Source organism: Atractosteus spatula, chromosome 11 (assembly GCF_055471065.1).
Source record: "Atractosteus spatula isolate fAtrSpa1 chromosome 11, fAtrSpa1.hap1, whole genome shotgun sequence".
In the NCBI taxonomy this organism is placed as follows: domain Eukaryota; kingdom Metazoa; phylum Chordata; class Actinopteri; order Semionotiformes; family Lepisosteidae; genus Atractosteus; species Atractosteus spatula.
The window spans coordinates 45,665,105-45,686,720 of NC_142716.1; the positions used below are offsets into that span (position 1 = coordinate 45,665,105).

Below are 21,616 nucleotides of genomic sequence, written 5' to 3' on the forward strand. Positions count from 1 at the left end.
TGTAAAAATTAGATATCTAATGCCCAAGGGTTTTTAAGCCCACCTGATTGTATCCAGCTGCTTGAGACACCCAGGTCTGCAGAGGGTGCTGTAGTTCTGTCCACATGCTCTCTCCACACAGGACTGGAGCTGTCTCACACTCTGCAGGAGGGAGTGGCACTCCTGCAGTGTTCCAGTGGCGTGTCTCTCAATCGCCTCAGCGCACACCCCAAGAGCCACTACATCCTCATTCTGATACAAAGCAGCAACATAGAATTATGTAATATATATAAAACATAACTATTCAACTTAAACAGTTATTGATTTAACTCTTTGTTCTTCTACATAGCACAAACAGAAGTAATATTTTAAATCTGACGTCATTTCTGGGTTTTAAGCGGCCTTTGCAGTTTGGAAGCTATGCTCTATTCAATCTACCCAACCCTTTTCCCAACCGCTTACCACTTCAGGAGACCCACTCTGAGACCCCTCCAGCAGAATCCTGGTCACGTGAGGCTGAAGCTGCAGGATGTGGGAGAGATTGACCAGTCGTGGCCCAAAATGTCTGAAAGTTGCTACGATCCAGGCTGGAGACAGGTCAGAGGAGACTTTTGTTTCTTGCTGTAGCTCTGACACACAGTTCAGCACCGCCCTAGTGAATACCTACGAAGACAAATGAGGGATCATGTCACCCCTTCAATCTTTTCTATCTATACAGAACCCTTATAGTGGGTTACGTTTTTGAAGGCCCTGCTCATTGTCTGCACTCTAAAGGGATACTACTGTATATCACCACTGACGATCACTTAAGACAATTCCCTGACAGGTTCACAGCATAGTATGAGCTCTTCATCAGAGATATCAAATCTATATCAGGCATATAGATTTATTTTATTGAATGGTGTCCACAAGCCATATCATCAGTTATCTGCACAAACTAAAGGACAAGCCTGGAGCAAGACTTGCTTTTACAGGGCACGGCCCACCTTCAGTTCCTCTTGGGAGGAGATATTGATGGACAGGAGCAAGAAGTCCTGTAAGAATCGGTGGCCAAGCTCTCTCTGTTCCTCCTCTGCCAGTTTCGTAATATGGCTGCCCAGCCTGCTGCTCTTAAAACTGGTCACAAACTGTAGGATCCTTTGTCCACTGTCCTCTTCTGTCCCTAAACAGAGTAAAAGACAATTAAAAGATAATTAAGGCATGTAACTGCTTTCTGTACTCTGCTGCAATATGAATCAACTCTATTGGAAATGCCCAGAGCCCAGAATGAAGAGAAAATGTATCCATCCCATGCATTTTGAAAAATACACGGACTTTGGAAAAGAAAGGGATCTCTGGTAATCAAGTGATAAGTGACATGCTGTGATTTGTGTACCATATCCATTTCATAACTACCCAGTTTGGAATTGCTAATTATTTCTTTACATTGATTGACAGGTTGCTGGAGGTGCTGCTTTGCAGGGGGTTGGAAGTATCCTGGGTGACTAATCCTGACTAGTCATCTAACTGATCACTGCGTCTTGAGACATGAGCTCTGTTTCAGAAGAAGTACATTTTTTAAGGCACTAACCTGGAACATAATACGATTCCTCCCAAAGGCTTTCACACTGCAATCTGATCAACCAGCTGAAGGGGGCAGCACAGGGCTGTGCCTGCTTCCCCAACCACAGATGGCGCTGCACTGGGATCTCCTCATTCACTACACTGAGAGAGAGGATTGGTACATGTTATACCAAACGTTTTCATTTTAGCTTCAGATGGAATCTGATATACCCCTGCTGAAAGCTCTCACACAAAAAAGGCAGTGTATTTAATCAAAAGACAAATGTCTCTTAAAATGCAAGATAGTTTTATCTTAGAGTAATTTTTCTTCATAAAATTGTATGGCATACTATAATGACAACAAAAATGAAACTATCCCATCGTGTTGCTAAATCTATGTTTGCACTGAACTATGGGCTGCACTAACTTGAGAGGCGTGCAATACAAATTAATAAAGGATTCTCTGCAATGTGAGAAAAGTCACTTTATGATTGACCATGAACACACAGGAGCCTCTTAATTCCTATTTCATCTCATATATACGAAGGCGACCACTAGGAAGCAACAACACCTCTTAGCAATAACCATCCTGCCATCTGTTTTCCAATTACACAGCCGCAGGGGAGCCAGTGCCTATCCTGTCTGGATGCCAGGCCATTGCAGGGTAAGTAGTAAGGGAAATATTAAAGTATGCCATATAATTTATTACCTTATGCATGGAAGAACACGCTAACATTGCCCTAAGGTCTCTCTTGGTTGGGATTAAGAAGTGCTTCTATCTCACTCTTGCTCAAAGGCCAGAAATGCACCTAAAGTTACCTTTGGTTCTGGGGCAAAATCAGGTGGTCTTCGAGTATCTGGCAATCTTCCAGAATGTCAATCCACAGCTGTGTGAGCCAGTTCCCAGGCTCACTCTTATGCAGCAGGTCCAGGTTGAAGTCCCGGTCCAGAACCTCTACCGTTCGGGCCAGAACTGGAGTGATAGTCGCCTGTAGGCAGCGCCACACAGTATGTCTGGAATTGAAAATGCCCATCAGTGCAGAGAAACACTTCCAGTAGGGAATCGCATTATACCACTAGTTATTAAACCAGAAATCAGAGGTAAAAAACCTTGAAGTCAGGATAAAATGCGTACTCTAGTGTTGCACAAAACACTGCAATGAACACAATGAGTTCACAACGAGACTTTATGGGGGGTCAAATGGGGGGGTCAGACTATAATTTCTGAACCGAGGCGCTTCAAAGGGAAGACAATTGGCAAGAACAAAGATCTACAAATCCAGGGCCGGGTACCTGAGGGTGCCTCCTTCTTGCAGCGCCTGGCGTTTCCTGGCTTCCTTGCTCACCCACTCCTCTGGCGAAGGAACCATCTCCTCTTTCAGTGCTAGCATCTGAGAAAGCCTCCACAGAAGCACCTGCACAAACCTCACTGTGGAAGGACAGCAAAGACAGAGATTGAACAAGGCCGACTGTTCTGAGCACCTTTGCTCACTAGGTCATAGAAGCCGATTCCACTAAATAGCAACAAGGGCATCTTACTGAATGAGCCATGCAGCTATTTCATATATACAGTACATTCAGCAGACAAATTCTAACATTCATCCTCTTCCTTCCACAAAGCATGATGATGGGTTCATTCAAAATGTCAATGAGCTGTTTATTGCTTTGTACCTTCTGGAGTTCCCTGCTTTTCTCCCATGAGCCTCAGCAATATCTGCACACACTCCATGCTGCGGGAGGCCCTATCATCAGTGTCTCTCAGTAAAGCCACAGCACTCTGGACACAAGACTTCAACAGAGAAACACAATCCAGATGGGCACTGCTTCCCTGTAATTGGCAGACACAGACATGTGGAACAGTCAGAAAATGGCCAGGATCATCACCTGCAGAAATAAATATCTGTCTCCCAGTGAGACAGTTATCTCTGCCTTCTGTGTCCTACCCTTGCAGTGCAATTCTCTGAAATTACCAATAAACAGTTTATACCTTTTGGTTTTCAGCAATGCTGTCTCCAAGACTGCCAGCTTGCTCTGGATTTGAAAACAAACAACAAACAAACCAAGCCACATTAGATTTTGCACAAATTACATTACTATGAAGTTATCTGGATGATGCTCTTATCTAAAACAACTTAAATGTCTATCCATTTCTACATCATACTGTAGCATTTTACTCGATCACTCTGAAGTGCTTTGCTGAAGAACACAACAGCAGTACCCCACACTGGACTTGAACCTACAATCTTTCAGTTGTCCAAAGCCATGACTGTAGCATTCTATATTAAAACATAGCATACACAGAACACGGAGGGTAAATGTGGAATATTTTCAAAAATCCACATACAGTTTTGCATGGTCTTCTAATTTGCAATTTAATGTACAGTATATGTTTAAAATAAAATCTGCTTCAAGATAAGCCTTGATGAGTGATGAGTCATTTAACTTGTGGGTAAAGAATTTTAATACAATATTGAAAAGAATCTCTGATATAGCTTCTCCAGAGTTGTTGAGGACTAGTTAGGGGCAAGTGTTGGCAGGAAAGTCTTTGATATCACACACAGCGAATACCTGGCTGTGAAGAACTGGTGAGGAGCTCACTGATAGGAAAGCCGCAGAAAGCAGAGAGGTCTGAACTCATGTCCTCTGTGTCCCGCAGGTCATCAATATGGACTGACAGCCACCTGCCTGCAAAAATAAAATATATAAATTTACAGTCTTACAGAGTCGCTAATAAAGACTCAGTTACAGCCCCTTTTACAAGCTCAAAAATGTATCAGGGACCATTCTTCCAGGAAGAGTGACTTTGATTACAAAACTTTACAAGGACCTATAGCATCTCATAGTATGAATTAAGGTGTCAAGCAGAAAAAAACTGCAGAAGTGATCTGCTTATATGATGCTCAAAACTACCTCCTTGGAAACCAATATATTGGGAGTCGCCTGCTATCCTGGACAGTTTGGTGATGAAGACCATGTAGCACTGGGGCATTCTGGTCCCGACTGAGCTCATTTCATTCATGGCACAGTACCTGGAGAAGAGGGGATAACCATGAAAAACTGGATAGTAAGTAAGGATAGTATTCATAATCTAAGCCTTATTCAACTACAGAAAGCTATTGTGATAGGGTTCCTCCTTCAATACATGGCCATTCATGCATTGTTGATTCTTAATGTAAGAGACCAGTTGATTTTTGGACACTGGTTATGTGTCTTGATCAGGGCCTTACACTGTGAACATGAACAATCTTTAATCCAAGATGATAATGAGGATGTATATTGTCTTACATGCACATGCCACCCTTTAATAAATCAGAAATTTTGGGACCACTGCAAAACCTTGGACCTCTTGATTAACATTGTATAAAATGCATTGACTGCTGTGTGGAGCAGTACTGGAGAAGGAAAAGGAAAGAGCACTGACTTGGCAGAGGCAATGAGCTCATCACAGTGCGCAGATTCTTCTACATCTGTCTGGACAAGCAGGACCTGCAGACTAGCCCCGTCCTCTTGCAGGAAATTCCTGTAACCGCACAGTCACAGAACAACAGGCAGAGAGGAACTCAGGAACACATGAGAACTCACTATAAACAAAAATATGTCAAACGAAAACATTCTTGTCTTTGTTAGGACATATGCAGTAAAACAAATATGTCTTTGGATACATTTACATTAAATAAATATGACCCTTATAGAAGAAATATACAATTTAGAAGACTACTGGCACAAATATCAATACTATTGGACCCAAATGTCATAAACAGAAGATAAATATTATAATTTAGAGAGCATCACTTGAAGCCTGAGAATTTGAAAGATGAAGAAGGCAAATGAGAAATTTCCAGGAGGTACCGTATCTTGCTGCAGAAAGAGGACTCGGTGTCAAACTGGTGCAGGGAAAGCAAAAGAATCCCACTGGTGTCCAGACTCAAAGCCTGCGCCACTGCCCGCACATCCGATTGGGTGAGGAGGCTGGAGTAGGTGGTCACCTGCCAGAGACGAACAGGAGTTAACAGCAACATCTTAAGACAAAAAGGACTGGATACCTATAGCAGCAAATAATGAAATTCCATTGTCATCAAAGCAGAAGTCATTTAAACCACCAATCATTAGTAAATCAAATATAATTCCAAAATTAGGAGGAAAACTTTTCTGTTTATTTATTTTATATTTAAGTTTATAGTATGTATTTCAGGTGAAAAGAAATGAAAAGCATTTAAATGAAAAAAGGATATTTTAATAGTTAAACTTATTAAATATAGATATAAAGAATGCAGAAACATTTTAGACATTACTTTAACCCTGTTCTATTTTCCCTTCAAGAAAGCACTCAGAAGATTCTATAAGTATAACACCTGATAAAGAAACAAACATTACATGCACCACCAGTTAAACTAGTAAAAAGAATCAGTTACCTCTATGAACCTGTTAGGATCTTCAGTCTTATTCACGTAGTTCTCCATGAAATCTCTGAGGGAGAGATGATGCTGTTGGCGGAAATACATTCTTTGGAGCATCTTCTTCTCCTGGGAGCTTAGCTCTGAGTATTTGAGCCGCAAAACTGAGTCTGGTGTAGCACAGTTCAGCAGGAAGCATTTGGCAGCTTCTAGGACCTCATCTTCTTCCATTTCCTCACTGCACTTCACAATCCCTCCTTCTTCCATCATACTTTCATTTTCTTCCATCACCCTTTCACTTCCTTCTTCTTCCATCTGTTGTTCATTTTTTACTTTAGCTATAGGGTCTCCTCCCTCTCTCCCCTTCATTTCAATATCAATCTGTTCTTCCATTGGCTCATCATTCTGTTCTTCTGCTTGCACACCGCTGTCACCTGTGTCACACTTCTGACTTTCTCCTTTTGTGTCCTCAAAGGAACCACCAAACTCACCATGCTCCTCCATCTCAACATCAGTCCCTGTCCCCTGAATTTGCTCTTCTATACTTAAATCCTCCTGCAAGCCTTCCACTTCTTTGTCCCTCCACTGATGTCTGCATTCCATGGCCTGCAACACAGCAATGGCACAGGCATCCTCATGGAACCCAATAAAAACATCAGGAGGATAAAACTCCTTCCTTTCTCCATCCACAAAGATGAATTCTTGGACCCAATCCTTAAGCTTCTTCAGTACCCTCTTTTGATAAGTGGTGAGATCGGCTCTCCTATCCACTTGGTGTTTTTCAAGTCGGTTAATGAGAGGCACGGGAAACTGGGTGTATACCTTATTCTGGTCCTCCACTACCACCAGCCTAAAGTCTCTGTGAACCCTACACTTTACTCGGTGTGTTCCCAGCCCCAGGTCTACGTACTGCTGCCCACCCAAGTATACATAGTATTGGTTTAGGGCATCATACAAGCTCTCATACAGGTTCTGCAGATTAAGAAGAATCACAGTCCGACCTGTCTCCATGCATGTTTTAACACGGTTCACATTCCGACAAACTTGAGCATACTCCTGGTCTTTAGGGAACCCCGATCCAAATACTATTTCAGGAGGGTTACGGTCCTTCTTTGAGAATATGCTTTGCTGAAGGATGTGAAGGGCGGCATTATTAGTGGTGAGTAGCAAAAGGTAGCGACTTTCCTCCTGGTTTCTGTAGTCTAAATTCTTTTCAACCATCCACAGAGTGCTTGGGCGGGTGACCTTCCTAGGATCCTGAAATATATCCTGGAAATAAGTCAGTGGATCAAATTCTTCCAGTCGTCCACTAAAATTCCGAAGGATGGCCTCTGCCAGCTGGCTTTCAGTTGGCTCTTCCTGGGATGCCTTTACCAGGGCAAAAATCATTTTGATCAGGCTGTAGTAATCCCGAAGACCGAAGAACTGGTTGCATTCCACCTCTTTGCAGATTCTCAGAAAGGCATTGGCCAGTTTTGGGAAAAGGTGCTGGATCTTAATTAGGATTGTGTTATCAGAAGAGCAGATTCCTTTGGCTGTCTCCACCAGTTCATGTTCACTTGGATCCCACCGTGACACAAAAATCCCACGGTTCATTTTAGCAGGGTCCAAGGCCCAATTAGAGATCCCTACAAAACCAACTTTCATGTGCGGTTTTGGTCTGTCATTGTCAATGCAACCATCCTCCAATAAAGGATGCAGTGTCTTCAGAGGCATCTGAGGTGAATCCTCCGCCAGTCCGATCTCATCCAGTACCACCACCGAGACGTATTCTTTCAGGCTCTTGCCCTGTTGGAAGCGGGCACATTGCCAAAAGGTGCCAATGATTCCCTCGGGACTTGAGTGTGGACTGCACTGAAAGGAGACCATGTGCACCTGTTTCAGATTCTTAAAAAGACTGCAGTGTGAGGCTTGGCCTTGCATGGCATCAGCCACCACCGTCTTGGCTAAAGATTTAGAGCTTCCGGGCTTCCCGACCAAAAAAAGAGGGATTCTAAGCTCTATACAAATGACCATCAGGAAGACGTTTTCTTTCAGGGCTTTGTTTTTGGCCACAGTGTCTCTTGTTTTTATGTTTTCAAGAAAAACATCTTGACATGAAGAGATCTCTTTTTCTATAAAGTCAGGTCTGTTCAAAGGTTTTGGGAAGAACCTATAAATACAGTTGAGGTATTCCCTTTTAGAAACCAAGGAGGGGTAGTAACAAACGCCTACTGCTAAAGCTAAGCATTTCAAAATCTTCTCATTGCTGTTAAGATGATCAAAATTGTGGAAAACTAGATTACTGTGGTGGTAGAACCAGATTAGCACCTTCATGGACCTCTCTACATCTCGCAAGCTCACAAAACTACATTCATCTCTGCGACTGCGCATGTACCTCTGAGAAGCTGCCAACACTGCTGACACAGTTTCTGTACATGTAGGTGGCAGTGCATGATCCCTGGCCTGTCTTTGAACAATCTGTCTAGTGTAAGAAAGTTCAGCAGAATCACTGAGTTGTCCGAAGTCCCAGACCAAAGGAACCATGCTGGGTGGCAGTGGCTGAACCCTATAGACTAGCTGCCTCAGGGGAACATTACCAAGTCTGTCTTCTGTCTCTCCTGCCTTCACTCTGTAACCCAGTCCTGCCAGTTCCAAGCGTCTGATCATTTCTGGGGAATGTTTTCGATAGGGATTGCAAGCAGCTACAATTTTCAGTCCTGTGTTTGACTTCAGAGGCTGACCCCGGACTGTCCTGTCACATAACACCTCTTTGATGGCAAAAATAGACTCTGTGGTGTTGGCCTCATCAAAGAACAAAACAGTGTCCAGTTCAAATTGGTTTTTGTTTTTCTTAGCCAGGATTTGAGCCTCCTCCACCTTCTGGTAAATCATCTCTGCGGTTGTCCCCCCATGGACTTTAACCAATTTCATATTTTCTGTTGGATGTCCTCCCTTTTGTAGGTCACAGAGGAAACGGACAAGTCTGGTTTTTCCACAACCTGTTTCCCCCATAATAATCACAGGAATCTCGCAGCGGAACCGCATGTGTATTGCCAACATCTTCATCACGTTGTCAGCAGTCAGTTCATAAGTGGGATCTGGATCAAACTGCCCTTTTATCCACCCCTTTTTAGCACCTACAACAAACGAGAGCCTCTGGATCTTGTCCTCCCTCGGCAAAGCATCAAAGTCTTCACTGAGAGAGATCCCCTGACGCTGGAGACCCTCAAGGAGCTCAGAAGACATCACATTACCCATTAGTACTTCGCCACTGTGAGGATCCACTGCATCACAAGCTCCTGAGTGTTTCCTCTTCACATGGAAGCCAAGGAAGGACATGGTAAAATGATCAGCATTGAAGAAAACGTATGGGTGCGACTCGCTCTCCCAGCGCTTGCGGATGGTCAGATGGGCCAGGATGTCATTGTCTTCATCTGTGGAGGAAAATGTGGGACTCTGGTCAGACACATCCATGGATGGGGTGGCGAAATCCCGTGCCATCAATATCATGAACTTTACAATGAAACTCTTGAAGCCGAGGAGGTGATTCCCAACAAACACAGGATCACAGAACAAGGAGTTTTCACAGTCACTCAGCTGTAGATTTAGAAACCAAGTAAAGTTTCTCAATTCTGTCCAGGATGGATCTTTTACTCCACAGTACGCCAGTAGGTAATAGAGACAATCAGATGGGTCTCCTTCTATGAATCCCTTCTGGTACGTGAAGTCATCTAAGCTTTGCTTCCCATTGTATCTCTTCAAGTACTGATAGGGTCTCTGCACGCCATCACTGGCAAACACCTGCATATCCATTAAAGGATCCAAGGATCTCTGTAGTGTCCCCTGACGTCTCATCAGCTCCAAAGTCCTGACCTCCTTGGGAGGTCGGCAGAGGATTGTGGGAAGGATGTCAAGCAGGCCTCGTTTTGACTGGAAAAAACAAGGAAATAATGTGAAAACAGAGTGAGGAATAAGAATCAAATAAGTAAATTCCTATTTGGCACACAAAAACTGACATATCCTTAGACCTATGCACAGTGAACAGTATACAAAATCTAATCTTATTTTGTTTTCAAAATGATAAACACCATATGGAGAGTACCAACATGCTCACCTGCTCTGCATGAATTTGTCTGGTTGAACCTGTTCTAAGAAGCTCAATTAGAAACAGATGAGCTGGATTCCTTCTCCATAGTTTCCCCTCACTATTAGTCAAGCAGCCCAGGACCAAGACTTCAAAAAGAAATACCTCCAAGCCTGTTCGGACCTGCACATCACAAACAAGAATGCCCAATTAGCTGTTTGAAATATTAGTATTTCAATCTGTAGCAGTTAAATCATTAAACATCCATTTCCAATATCTCTGTTAACCATTGCTCTGATGTAAACATAATGCTCAGTAGAAGAGGGTTTCTTTTTCAATTTCCCCATAAACTTAGCAACATATAAAACACTGACAGATAGAAAAATATATTGCAGTACATACAGCTGCAACATCGATGTGAACAACGGCAGAGTCGTGCTCTTTCAGTGGCATGAGCCCATCAGTCAGGCTCTTCAGAAATGAGTCAGGGTCGATACGAGGCTCTATCAGTCTGATCCGCACCAGTTGTGCTTCTGAAGACATCTCCTGGAATCTCTTAAACAGGCGGGTCACATATAAGGACTTTCCTGAAGAAACACAGAGGTGAATCACAGGGTGAAAGACTATAAGAACAAACATTTAGACACAGAGACAAATTAACTTTATTTGTACACGTATTTAACCATCCCTTCTCTAAGTATCCAGAGAGTTTCAAGATTATAATATGAAAGCAACTCACTGGTTAAAAACATCCTACTGACTGAATTCCTTCTCTCAAAGCAGACATACAGAACACTTCGCAGTTAAGAAACAAATATTAGATCATTATGTATTAATAGGTCTACAGAAATATATTACTACACTATGAATTTCTTACCATCCCTCAGTCTCCCTTACCTACAGCTGGTCGTGTGGAAGAAACCACCCAGGTAGAGAGGTGCTCGGGGTAGGCATGTGAGACATGAGACTTTTCCAACTTAACAATGAAGTGGCGCTTGAGATAACTCTTCCCTTTTTCTGTTGAAACACCAACTCCAGCCTGTACCTTGCAGTTACTGAAGAAGGAAGGAACATATCTGTGTTGATGCTTTACAGAAGAGACTATCAGTAGATGGTAGTTAGGATGAGAGCTTCTCTCTAGGGCTTCGAATTGTTCTCCCACTGTGACACCTACATCGTAAGTTAGAAGCCCTGGATTGACCAGTGTGAAGATCTTCTCCTGGTCATGTGGTCTACCCTGTCCCAGTGCCCTTCTGAGGAAGATCTCTACCACTTCTGCTGTGGTGTCCTCTCTGCAGAGTAAAAGCTCATCACTGGAGGGCAAGGGCTGATCAGGACTTGTCACATAAAGGCCCAGAGCTGTGCTCAGGACATCTGACTCTGGGCACAGCACAAGGTTGGGTTTCCCTTCCTGCAGTACTGGACACAACTTCCTTTTTATGTCTTGCTTGTTCATATCTGAAAGGCATGAGAGGAACTGACCAAGAGTGATAATGTCTAGATGCTCACTCAGGGACCCCGCCATGTTTTCTTTGAAATGCTTCCAAAGATCCTCCACTGTCTCTATTGGGTCTTCTTTCACACAGGCCTCTTTGCCTGAAAGATTCATACTAATTTCTATTTCTGTCTCCCGCTGTTTTTCTTCATCTGAAAAATGTTCCAGAGATGATATTTCTTCTTCATAATCTGAATTATAGACAACATCAAAATTACAATCATCCTCAACTACATCATCACTATAATCTATCACTTCTGTTGGCTCTTCTTCATGCCTACTGCCTGCACTTTCATGCTCAGATGAAATTGAATTTTCCTCTTCTGTGCTTGGTTCACTGGAAAGCTCAGGAGTTGTGGAACAGGCTACTCTGATGTCCTTCAAGGTGCATCCAGGCTTCACAAAGGACAACAAGGCTAAAATCTGTTGTGGTAGCTTCTTTGTATGACAGTTATGAAGCTGGTGGCACAGGTACACAATCTGTTCAGCAGTGTAATAGTTCAGAGAATAGAACTGTGAGCGCATCTCACTGATAAAAGTACACCAGTCTCTGTGACAAAACTCCATAGATCGGCACACCTCCTGCAGCTGCTCTTCAAGCTCCCCAGAGTATTCAATGGCCTCCATCATCGGCATTGCAAAGTGCACTTTAATACAGGGCTGACGATCCTGGTTGCAGTGAATGAAAGCCTTCCACTCACGAAAGAGCATGTTCCCAGACGAGTGCAGCTGGAGAAGAATACGACCAAGCCTTTGAACACCTTCAAACACCTTGTGAGAGATTAAAACACAGAGAATTAGATCCAAATTCTTCATGGTAGTCAGACAAAAACACTTACTCAGAAAACTTTACAATAATTGTTTTCAGCTGGCAAAACAGGCGATTCTTGTGAATGATCTCAAGAAGCCATTGATGCGTCATGCCTCTTGATCATAAAAGAATCAAGAACCTTTTAACAGCTAAACACTTGTGTTTCTCAAATGTGTCCTGAACAGAATTACTTTTCCAGATCAAATGGTCTGTTCTGTGCCTTAGCCTATCACTCACATCACCAGATGTACAGTACAGTCCAGAGAGAAGAAAAAGGGACCACCTGCATGAACCTGTTGACCTGTGTTCTGCCATGCTCTCCTTTGGATGACATCAACATGAGCTTGTTCTGCAGTTCCAGCAGCTCCTCTAGGCTGTAGCTTTTCTCCACACTATCTTTCTTCACAGTCACTTGCAAGACGCTTTGCAAGGATTGCTAGAATCAAGCCAGAGGGTCAATCAGCCTTGCTGAAATAGCTAATACCATACATGGTGTTTTATTATAACCAGGAGTTAAAATGAGTGGCACTCCTTTGACAACCTAATAACCACATTCATCCAAAACCCTCATTATGACCATGTTTACCAATCCTGAAAACAAAAAACTCCAGTAATGAGAGGTTTAACTGCCCATAAATCTGTCAAAAACAAAACAGGAAGAAAATACACAACATACAAGAAGAGAGGCTTTACATCAGATGCACTCTGAATAGCTGGTAAATCACTGCACTTGATTTTGCTTATGTCTCTAATTTTGGCAGAAATGTTTTAGGCTTCCGTCTTCCAGACAAAAATAGTTTAAGACTACCCCTTCACTACCTGGTTCAATATTTGTAAAAACACAGGGAACACTTGAACTTATGAATGCACCTTTCCCTGTTGGGAATGAAGCTTGCCCACTTGGTATACCCCCTCAGTGTTGATGGCTGTGGCCAGGGAGAGAGAGGACTGCTCCACAGAACCATGAGTCTCTCGCAGGCCCTTCAGCCAGTCCAGCCAGCGTGTCGAGTCTCTCTGGAGAAACAAATCCCAGCATGAAGAGTTAGATCAAGGAGAATCTTACTTTTACTTGTGCAACAAACTATAAACAGAAAACATGGTACATGTAAACTGTGCACAATACATTCAGATCAAAAAAACAAATTTAAATCAATATTAAGTCTTTCCTGTAAACATGATGACATTTCAAAACTTGTGCTCATGGTCGTATTTAAACAGTATCTGTATCCGGGAAAACACTTCACAACCTTCTTGAAGCCAAATCTGGTAGTACAGAGCACTGCTATTTCCAGCTAAATATTGCAAATTCTTAACCATTGCCATCTTCACTTTGATGTCTAATGCTATTGATCTGCATCCCTAAAGACACAAGAGCATAAATCTAAAGAATGACTCACCAGCTTTTCTGGAAGCTTCTCATCTCTTCTCAGAGCTTCCCAGACCTTTTCTGCGCAGGCCATAAACCTCTCAAAGTTATCACTGGACTTCAGGGAGTACAAGAAAGGGCTATAACCCATCACAGCGTCATGGAAACAGGCCACCCTGTCAATCTCAGTGTCATTTTCTCCTGCCGAAATGGAGGCCAGGTCCACAAACACCTTCAAATCGCTCATACCTCAGAAAGAACGTGATATTGAAACAGGTCGTTAAACAAACTTATATAAGCCTGCCCTTACATGAGCATTGAGGACAAACCTTGTCCGTCATATTGGTAGGAATCTAAAATAAGGAAACATAAATACTAAGAGATATACACAAAAACATTTTCAGAAAGTATAAGTACCTATCAATATGACCAGAAAATACATACTTTTGCAGGGAACATCACTCACCTTCAAGGTTAATCTTGACCCAGTTAACCAAGGACTGGCAATTCAGGAATTCCTCTAGACAAATGGTGTGCTTCTCAGTGACTCCAGCAAGTTGCTCTTTGGCACAGATGAGCTCCGAAGTGAGCGATTTGAGGTTTCTCTTTTTGAACGAGTCTTCCCTCTAAAACAGAAAAGATCAAGCTCCATTTAATATGTCCCATTGCATATTATATGTGTATTCTAGATTTATACCCACATTTTATATATACAGTATCAGTGTTTTTGTAATGTAATGCATTCTTTCTCAACAGCTTGCAAAAGTTCCCTTCACAAATTCTCAGGATTCTGATGGTATACTGAGCAGCTAGTGATATACTCTTACCAGCTGTGTGAGGCTCTCAATTTGTGTGAAGTCCCCAGAAAGTTCTAGCTTCTGTGCTATCCTTAGCACAGTACTAGCAGACCATGCAGCAGCGTGGAGTTGCCGGTACTGCTGAATTTGATTCAGCCTAGTTTGTGTCCACTCCACATCAAGCCCCTCATCTTCCAGCAGACTGGCCATCAATTCCAACTCCCTCTTCATCTCCGCTCCCTCTCCCCGGTCCCCGGCCTCTTGAAGAGCCTTGTCCAGCTCCTGAAATGTTACAGTTCCCCTCGCAATCTTCAAGCCCAGCTGACGGTACTGGAGCAGTAGGGGTTTCCAGATGTCAGTCTGGACCTTTCTCAAGGTCATTACGGAAGTTAACTGACTGTCTTTCATGGATACTGCCATTTGGACCCACAGGCTGAGTAGCAGAGTGCTGTCTCGCAGTTGGTGCATTTCTCGAGCCATGTCTCGCACCATGTCGCAGACAATATACCACTTCACAGCCCGCGGTGCCTGCCCATGGAGCTCCAGTTCTGGCCTGTGGACCTCAACCTCCACCAGATCTCCAAGGCTCACAGACTGGAGCTCTGCTCTGTGCTGCTGCTTGAGATGTGAGAGATCTTCCACTGTGAGGAAAACAGCAGCACAACACTTCAGGTATTCAGTATGGCTAACAACTGGATAACCCAGAAGATAAAATCTGACAAGGCCAACATTTCTAAAGAAGAGAAACCTTTGATCAGGACTTCTCTTTATGATTAAGTCCAAAGACAAAGTTACCTGTGACAGATTCAGAGATCCTGCTGATCATCTTTATGAGGGTGTCCATGTGCTCTTTCACTTGGTTAAAGGCCTGAAGGTCAGCCTCTCTCTGCCGCAGCATCTTCTCTGCACTGCCGTGGAAGAAATTCTGCGTGGACAGCTTGTTTTCTGAAGATAAAAACATCAGCGAGAGCTAAAATGAGGCATCACGTTTACCAGAAATAGATCAGTCTTTTTCTCCTGTCAGCAGATACATTGACTGTGAATGGAACTGTCTTTCTGAAAGCCCAAAAACAGAGATACAGTATGTTTGTAATCAGAAGGAAGAATCACAAGCACTTACGCTGGTGGTACAGCTTTTTGAATTGATCTTCATTTTGCAGAATGATTGTGAGATGTCCCAGAGGGATGGTACCCAGTAACAACCCTTCCACTAGAGATGCCAGGGCAGAGTGACCCCTTTCAAGAGTCTGCAAAGCCTTCTCATCTACCTGCAGCTTCTGCCAAGCACCTAACAACATTAGAGAGAGAAGAGTGGAAAATCTAATATCATCAATTTTTTTTTAGAAAAAAGGCTTGTTTCAAATGGATATAACACAGGTTGCAATTAGGAATAATACATTATGTGGTATTGGCAGTGTGATATAAAATATTACCACATTTTCAACATGAATAAAACATACTCAATTTGACATACCCATGCCCCCAAAAATGAAGTGGATATAAAGTATTTTCAGGGTTCTCTCTGTTCAGCACATGGTTGGAATAGATCCTCAACAAACTACGAGCAACCAATCAACTACAATAATTTTAATGTTTTTTTTTTGTTCAAACTGTTTCTTTTGTAAAGCTGGCACACCACGTACCCTGAGACAGAAGGTAGGAGAGTGAAGACTGCCGACTAAGCAGAAGGCCTGTCAGGTCCTCCCCTGCCTTGGCTGTGGACTCCAGGATGATGCTGGACAGGATGGTAGATGGAATCTCCATATTGAAAGGGTTGAGAAAATGCAGCAATTCCCCTTCCTTTTCATTCTGAGCAAAGAGGAACACTCAAGTTAATCTACATGGCATGCACCCAGCTTTTCCACCTTTACTTTTTCATTTGCGTTAAAGAAATGCATTTTCTGCCTCACTGCACAGCAGATTAGGTGGATAGGCGAGAAATTACATCACCAATTTAATTAAGGAGTATTTTTATATAGCTCAGACTGTGCAAGTCCAAAGTGGAATTCAACCAGAACACTATGGCTAACACCAGTACTCTTACCAGCACTGCCATAGGATCTTTCATGATCAAGTTGTCAGTAGTTTGGTTTAACATGTCATCGGAAGAATGACACCTCCTCCGGCACAATGTCCCTTACTTTTCAAAAAGTCTAGCACAGAGGGAAAAACACCACCTACTGGTCAACCACTTACAACAGCTATCTGTTCTGTTCTTAGACACCTCACATTCCAGCATTGATGAAGCCCTGTCTTGTTTATATTCCGAGATCTGATGAGATCAGGCTAGAAAGTCTCATGCTCCAAACCCTTTATCTCCGAAACAAGATCAAATGTTTCCCCTAAGTTCTTCATAATCTTTTATTTTTTATACATTATTTATGTCATTTGACTTATTAGTTATGTAGCGTCTTTGTCTGTATGCTAGCATTCCCTGAGAGTAGTTGGTCTGTACTGACCTGGCAGATGACCTGGATGGCTGACTGACAGAGCTCACGGAAGCAGGTCTGTACAGTGGGGCAGGTCTTGCTCAAGGCAGACTGCTCCCAACAACAGACAGCAATGCTTTGTAAATCATCAGCCTGTGAAGGAAGAAAAACTTTCAATGGCACACTGAGTATCCCTACATTACTGCTCTGTACAGTATGAACACACTGCATTCTGTACTACAGGAGAAATTCCAGTAGTAGTAGCTGTACTAGTTGTACTACTAGTTGTAGTAGTGGTTAAGGGAACAAAAATAGCATTTGTAGCTATGATAGTTATAAAAAAGTCATAGCTGATGCAGCAGCTGTGTTAGTGGAAAGGGCCCAGGAAATGGGCTAATACACAGTGTAGGGTGCAAGAAGTTACAGTGCAGTTCTCAAATAAATCTACAAAACGCCATGCAGGAAGACACGTCTATGCACTTTTATACTTTGACACCACATAAACAGGCTTTTGTTTTTCTGTGTAAAGAACAGACCACTTTTCTAGAGCAGAGGCTTTTTAAAACAAAAAGGAATATACAGGTATATTTAAATGACAGCACAGAAAGAATACATCTAAAGCCCAAAAATGCAGGTCTTGCAATGTCCAGTTGTCATACATGTTCCCTAGAAAAAGCAATGACCTATCACTAGCAGAGTCACTTGACAGGTGTATCACCTGCATTCTCAACATAGAGGAATTAACTGCCCTCTATGAAAGGTTAGCAAACACACTCAGATTCCTCAGTAAAATGCCCCTGTCTCTTTCCAGTCCATGGTCTCTGACCCAGGGGTTGACCTCTGTACCTGACAGATCCTTTTTCTCAGGTCCTTCTCCACAGCTCCCCTCCACTGGTCTGACAGAGGCTGTATAGCACACTTCACTCCCAACAGACTGTCCCATAGCTGAAAGCAAAAGGAGAGAAAAGGAATGATCATTTCTAATAGCTTTACTTTAAGTTTTACTGCACCATACATCACGTCCACAGATTCTTATTAAGTGTAATGAATCAAAAATAGCTAAATAAAAAACTGGGAAATGCAGTCACTTGGATGCCAAATTCCATGTCATCGTCATTGTTTTTTTTTAATACCTTGGTTTAACGTGTCATTCACATTTTGGAAAGTCTGATACAGAGGGAAGAATACCACCTACTGGTGACACCACTTACAACAGCTATAATTGGTAAACTGGTCTATAATTGGTCATTTGGTCATTTTAATTGGTAAAACACAGAACAATAGGTTTGCACACAGAGTTGCATGTAAAGATGTTGATCAAAATGTGATCATCTTCAGTGGAGAGCACTGATTGCATTTACACAAGCTATTCTGTGTTTTAATTTTTAATAGACTGCAATGATTTCTTTTTGCATCCCTTACATCATATGGCATATAACTGAGTCATGTAAAGATTAAGCAAGGGTCATGTACACTTATTTAAAATAGCTTAATACCTTGCATGTGCAGAAAAAGTTCCACAATACACACAAACAAAAGCTAGAATGACCTGTTACAGTTTGTGGAAAGTTTGAAAAAGAAATGTATCGAAATGTAACATGAATTCTAAACAAAGTGTCCACATGTAAAGATGCTATTTTGCACATACCTCTGGCTCTTTAGGATAGCTGAGACCCCTTCTTACCCTTGAAAAAAGGGGGAGCTGCAGGAGGCTTTCCCTCCACTGGCGTAATTCACTCTGCAGGCCACTCAGCTTTTCCAGCAAACACGATCGTTTAGAGCTGTCCCCCTCACAATCCTAGAAGAGGAAGATTCAAGTTAGAGTGGATTACAAAAGGCAGCTGTCTCACTATGTCTAAGCATGCATGTGTAATGTCATTCCGCACAGCTATAATAATGAGTTGAAAGATTGTCTGTAGTATCATAATTCTCCAAGTGCATTCTGTGTCGCTTATCATAGAACAATTTAGTACCAGTACCTTCCCTAGGAAAGAGTCCTGAATTTCAGCTACTTTCAGCACCAGCTGGAAGGAGGCTACTGCAACTTTATAGTGTGGAACCAGTCTGGCCATTTTACAGACACTCTTATGATTGTTGATACAGCACATCAGGATGTAATCAAGCTGTCCAGAGGATAATATCCTGGAAAAGAAATACAAGTTAGAAACAAAAGGAATCTTTGGTTAATTTTCCAACAATATAAGCATTCATAGAAAATACCGTTCTTTCTCTTCTTCAAGCTTCTCCAACATATGTTCGATGGTTTCCCCAACTGCCTAATGGGAATAAAAAAACAAAGGATATATAAATGACAAAGACGCACACCAAAAGTATTAACACTTCTCAAAAAGCACTCCAGTATCAGCTGGACTTTACACACCAGAACATCTTTATCAGGGGTCTTTATTCCACACTCCTTCAGTCTGTAGTGCAGGCTCTGGACCACATGTTCTAGAGCTGTCCCCATCATTCTGGAATATTTTGGAATGTCCTCAGTGGCCACTAGGGAAAGCCAGCTGTGTAACACCTGGGGGCTCTCACCTCCTAAAGATTTGTGAGCGTGCATCAAGTCAAGCATCATTCTAAAAGAAAATGTGAAAATATAATGAGTTCTTGTCTATTTAACTTTCAGTAGACAGAAATGCAAACAATTATTTTATTGTAATAAAATATGCAGCCTTTATGCTGCAAACCTCTGTTTTTCAACAGCTGCTGAATCTTTAGCAATGTCGAATCTCAAAGTAAACTCCAAACAAAAATCTAGTTTCAGGACAGTGAATTAGGTCCAATACTTAGAACATATCATGTCCAGAATTAACTTTTTTCAGCATTAACCAGCAACCACCAATCACAACAAAACACAACTTTACCCTTACATTGGGTTTGGCTTATTACAGGGCACATGCAATGATTCTAAGGTTTTAAAATATCAGAAAGGGTCTTCCTTCTGCTCACATACGATAAATAAAATCATCTTAATTATGAAGAATGAAGAATGAAGAACCTGCAGACAGTCATCTCTAACAAAAGAGCAAAAAAGAAATGAGATGTACCTCCTCTTGTCAGAAAGACTACGGATAAACGTTCTATAAATGGAAAACTCCACACCCTCCATGCCTGCCCAGTCCTGCTCCTCTGGGATTCTGCCCCTCTCAGCCCTGGTCCCGCCTTCACTGGGCTCTCGGAGTGCATGCAGTAGTGGCACTAGTAATGGCAGCTCCACCACCATGCTCCGGGCACAACGATTCATCAACCCGATCACTATGCTGAAAACACAGGGGACAGAAACACAGTGAGCTTTCAGAGAGCATTACTGTGTTGTGGAACATATTTATTACTTCAGAAAGGCAAGAGACAAATTCTGCCCTTAAATTGCACTCATTCTAGAAGTCTCTTAGGTTATTTCTTCAGTGGTATTTCTCATGGAGTGATATTTGAGACGTTAAACTAGAATTGTAAATGTTATGACCCAGATATTGTCTTTTCAAATGAAAATTGCATAAGAAAGAAATGCCCTTGTGCCATTTCAGAGTTTTCATTTGAAATTGTATTTTGACCTATAAAGAAGTCACGAGGAAGGACTAAATACTTCTGTGACGTACTGTCGGAAGTTCTGAAACAGGCTCTTCAGTTCTACCAGGTGGCTGCTGTTCCTGGCAGGGCTGAAGCACAGCAGACGGCACACTGCTGCCCAGTCCTTGGCTGCCAGCTGTAGCTCACAGGCACAGCTGACCTGGAACACAATGAGGCCCAGCACCAGAGGGTTGTGCATGGCTGTGCTCTGGTCAGAGCCCCTCTGCAGCAACTGCAGCAAATGTTTCACAATAAACTGGGACAGCTGTGGGAGAGGTGTGAGAAACAAATATTCAAATGTCAAGAGATAAAGAAAGGTACACATTTTTACAGTTTCTTTATAGTTCTAAAGAAGCAATATCAGGTACCTAAACAAGGTTTAACAAAAGAAATATATGATTAGATCAGACCGATCAGATCAAAAACTGTATGAAACAAATCACACTTGGAAAGTACATGCAAAAGAAATGACTGTTACAAGGGGCAGTAACAAGGTTTTCAATCTGAGCTAGAAGGGCAGAACCAGGCAGGTGGACAACACATCCATGGTCAACTGTCCGACAAAACAACACCACACACACCACAGCCACCTCAGCAACACTTTGCTTTAGAGTGCAAATTAAGGGATGTAAAATAATGCTGTGGAACAAGGTTGGAATCCATTAAATATTTTTTAATTCCATTTCCTAATAAAAACAAATTCCTATTTCCATTCTGTGAATGTAAAAAAGGAATTAGAATTGAAACTTTGGACTTGACCACAACCTGCTGGTCTCCTTCTTTCATAATATCTCCCTCAGTACAATGTCAGTTTTAAATCAAGTTCATACAATGAAATCAAATAATACTACTCACGTCCGTAGGCTGACAGTAATGAATGCCAGGGTAAAATACACGTTGACTAGCTGTTTTTATTTGACACATAAGGGCATGCAAATGCTCTATGAACCGTGTAATACTCTCTCGTTCTGAAGGCACCAGTTTTTCAAAGATTCTGTGCAGGAGTACTTCGCCAGCATCCGACCTGGCCATTAGAATCCATTCTTCCTTTGATTTGAAAAATCCAAGAAGCCGTTCCACATAGGTCAGTGAATTAAAATGTACATGGCCCTCATACAGGTGCAGCTCTGGATGTGGAAAAAAAAAATTACTTAGTACAAAGTA

General features: G+C 42.2%; 1 protein-coding gene across 3 annotated transcripts in view; it reads right to left on the minus strand.

Annotated features, from left to right (window-relative positions):
• Positions 1-21,616, minus strand: part of rnf213b (ring finger protein 213b) — a 43,224-nt gene that overhangs the window by 15,799 nt on the left and 5,809 nt on the right. For all 3 annotated transcript variants that reach the window (XM_088926803.1, XM_088926804.1, XM_088926805.1), the window contains 33 exons: positions 21,308-21,579; positions 20,482-20,717; positions 19,933-20,145; positions 19,260-19,461; positions 19,100-19,155; positions 18,859-19,021; positions 18,528-18,677; positions 17,726-17,824; positions 16,910-17,032; positions 16,094-16,259; positions 15,571-15,738; positions 15,246-15,395; positions 14,481-15,091; positions 14,120-14,279; positions 13,685-13,902; positions 13,158-13,301; positions 12,571-12,723; positions 10,879-12,247; positions 10,384-10,568; positions 10,012-10,164; positions 5,934-9,827; positions 5,371-5,507; positions 4,943-5,041; positions 4,432-4,550; positions 4,090-4,206; positions 3,509-3,552; positions 3,193-3,349; positions 2,815-2,950; positions 2,341-2,535; positions 1,550-1,683; positions 966-1,141; positions 442-642; positions 44-231 (listed from right to left, as the gene is read on the minus strand). In XM_088926803.1, the coding sequence (XP_088782929.1) occupies positions 44-231; positions 442-642; positions 966-1,141; positions 1,550-1,683; positions 2,341-2,535; positions 2,815-2,950; positions 3,193-3,349; positions 3,509-3,552; positions 4,090-4,206; positions 4,432-4,550; positions 4,943-5,041; positions 5,371-5,507; positions 5,934-9,827; positions 10,012-10,164; positions 10,384-10,568; positions 10,879-12,247; positions 12,571-12,723; positions 13,158-13,301; positions 13,685-13,902; positions 14,120-14,279; positions 14,481-15,091; positions 15,246-15,395; positions 15,571-15,738; positions 16,094-16,259; positions 16,910-17,032; positions 17,726-17,824; positions 18,528-18,677; positions 18,859-19,021; positions 19,100-19,155; positions 19,260-19,461; positions 19,933-20,145; positions 20,482-20,717; positions 21,308-21,579 (10,588 nt within the window). The remainder of the gene's footprint in view (positions 1-43; positions 232-441; positions 643-965; positions 1,142-1,549; positions 1,684-2,340; positions 2,536-2,814; positions 2,951-3,192; positions 3,350-3,508; positions 3,553-4,089; positions 4,207-4,431; positions 4,551-4,942; positions 5,042-5,370; positions 5,508-5,933; positions 9,828-10,011; positions 10,165-10,383; positions 10,569-10,878; positions 12,248-12,570; positions 12,724-13,157; positions 13,302-13,684; positions 13,903-14,119; positions 14,280-14,480; positions 15,092-15,245; positions 15,396-15,570; positions 15,739-16,093; positions 16,260-16,909; positions 17,033-17,725; positions 17,825-18,527; positions 18,678-18,858; positions 19,022-19,099; positions 19,156-19,259; positions 19,462-19,932; positions 20,146-20,481; positions 20,718-21,307; positions 21,580-21,616) is intronic.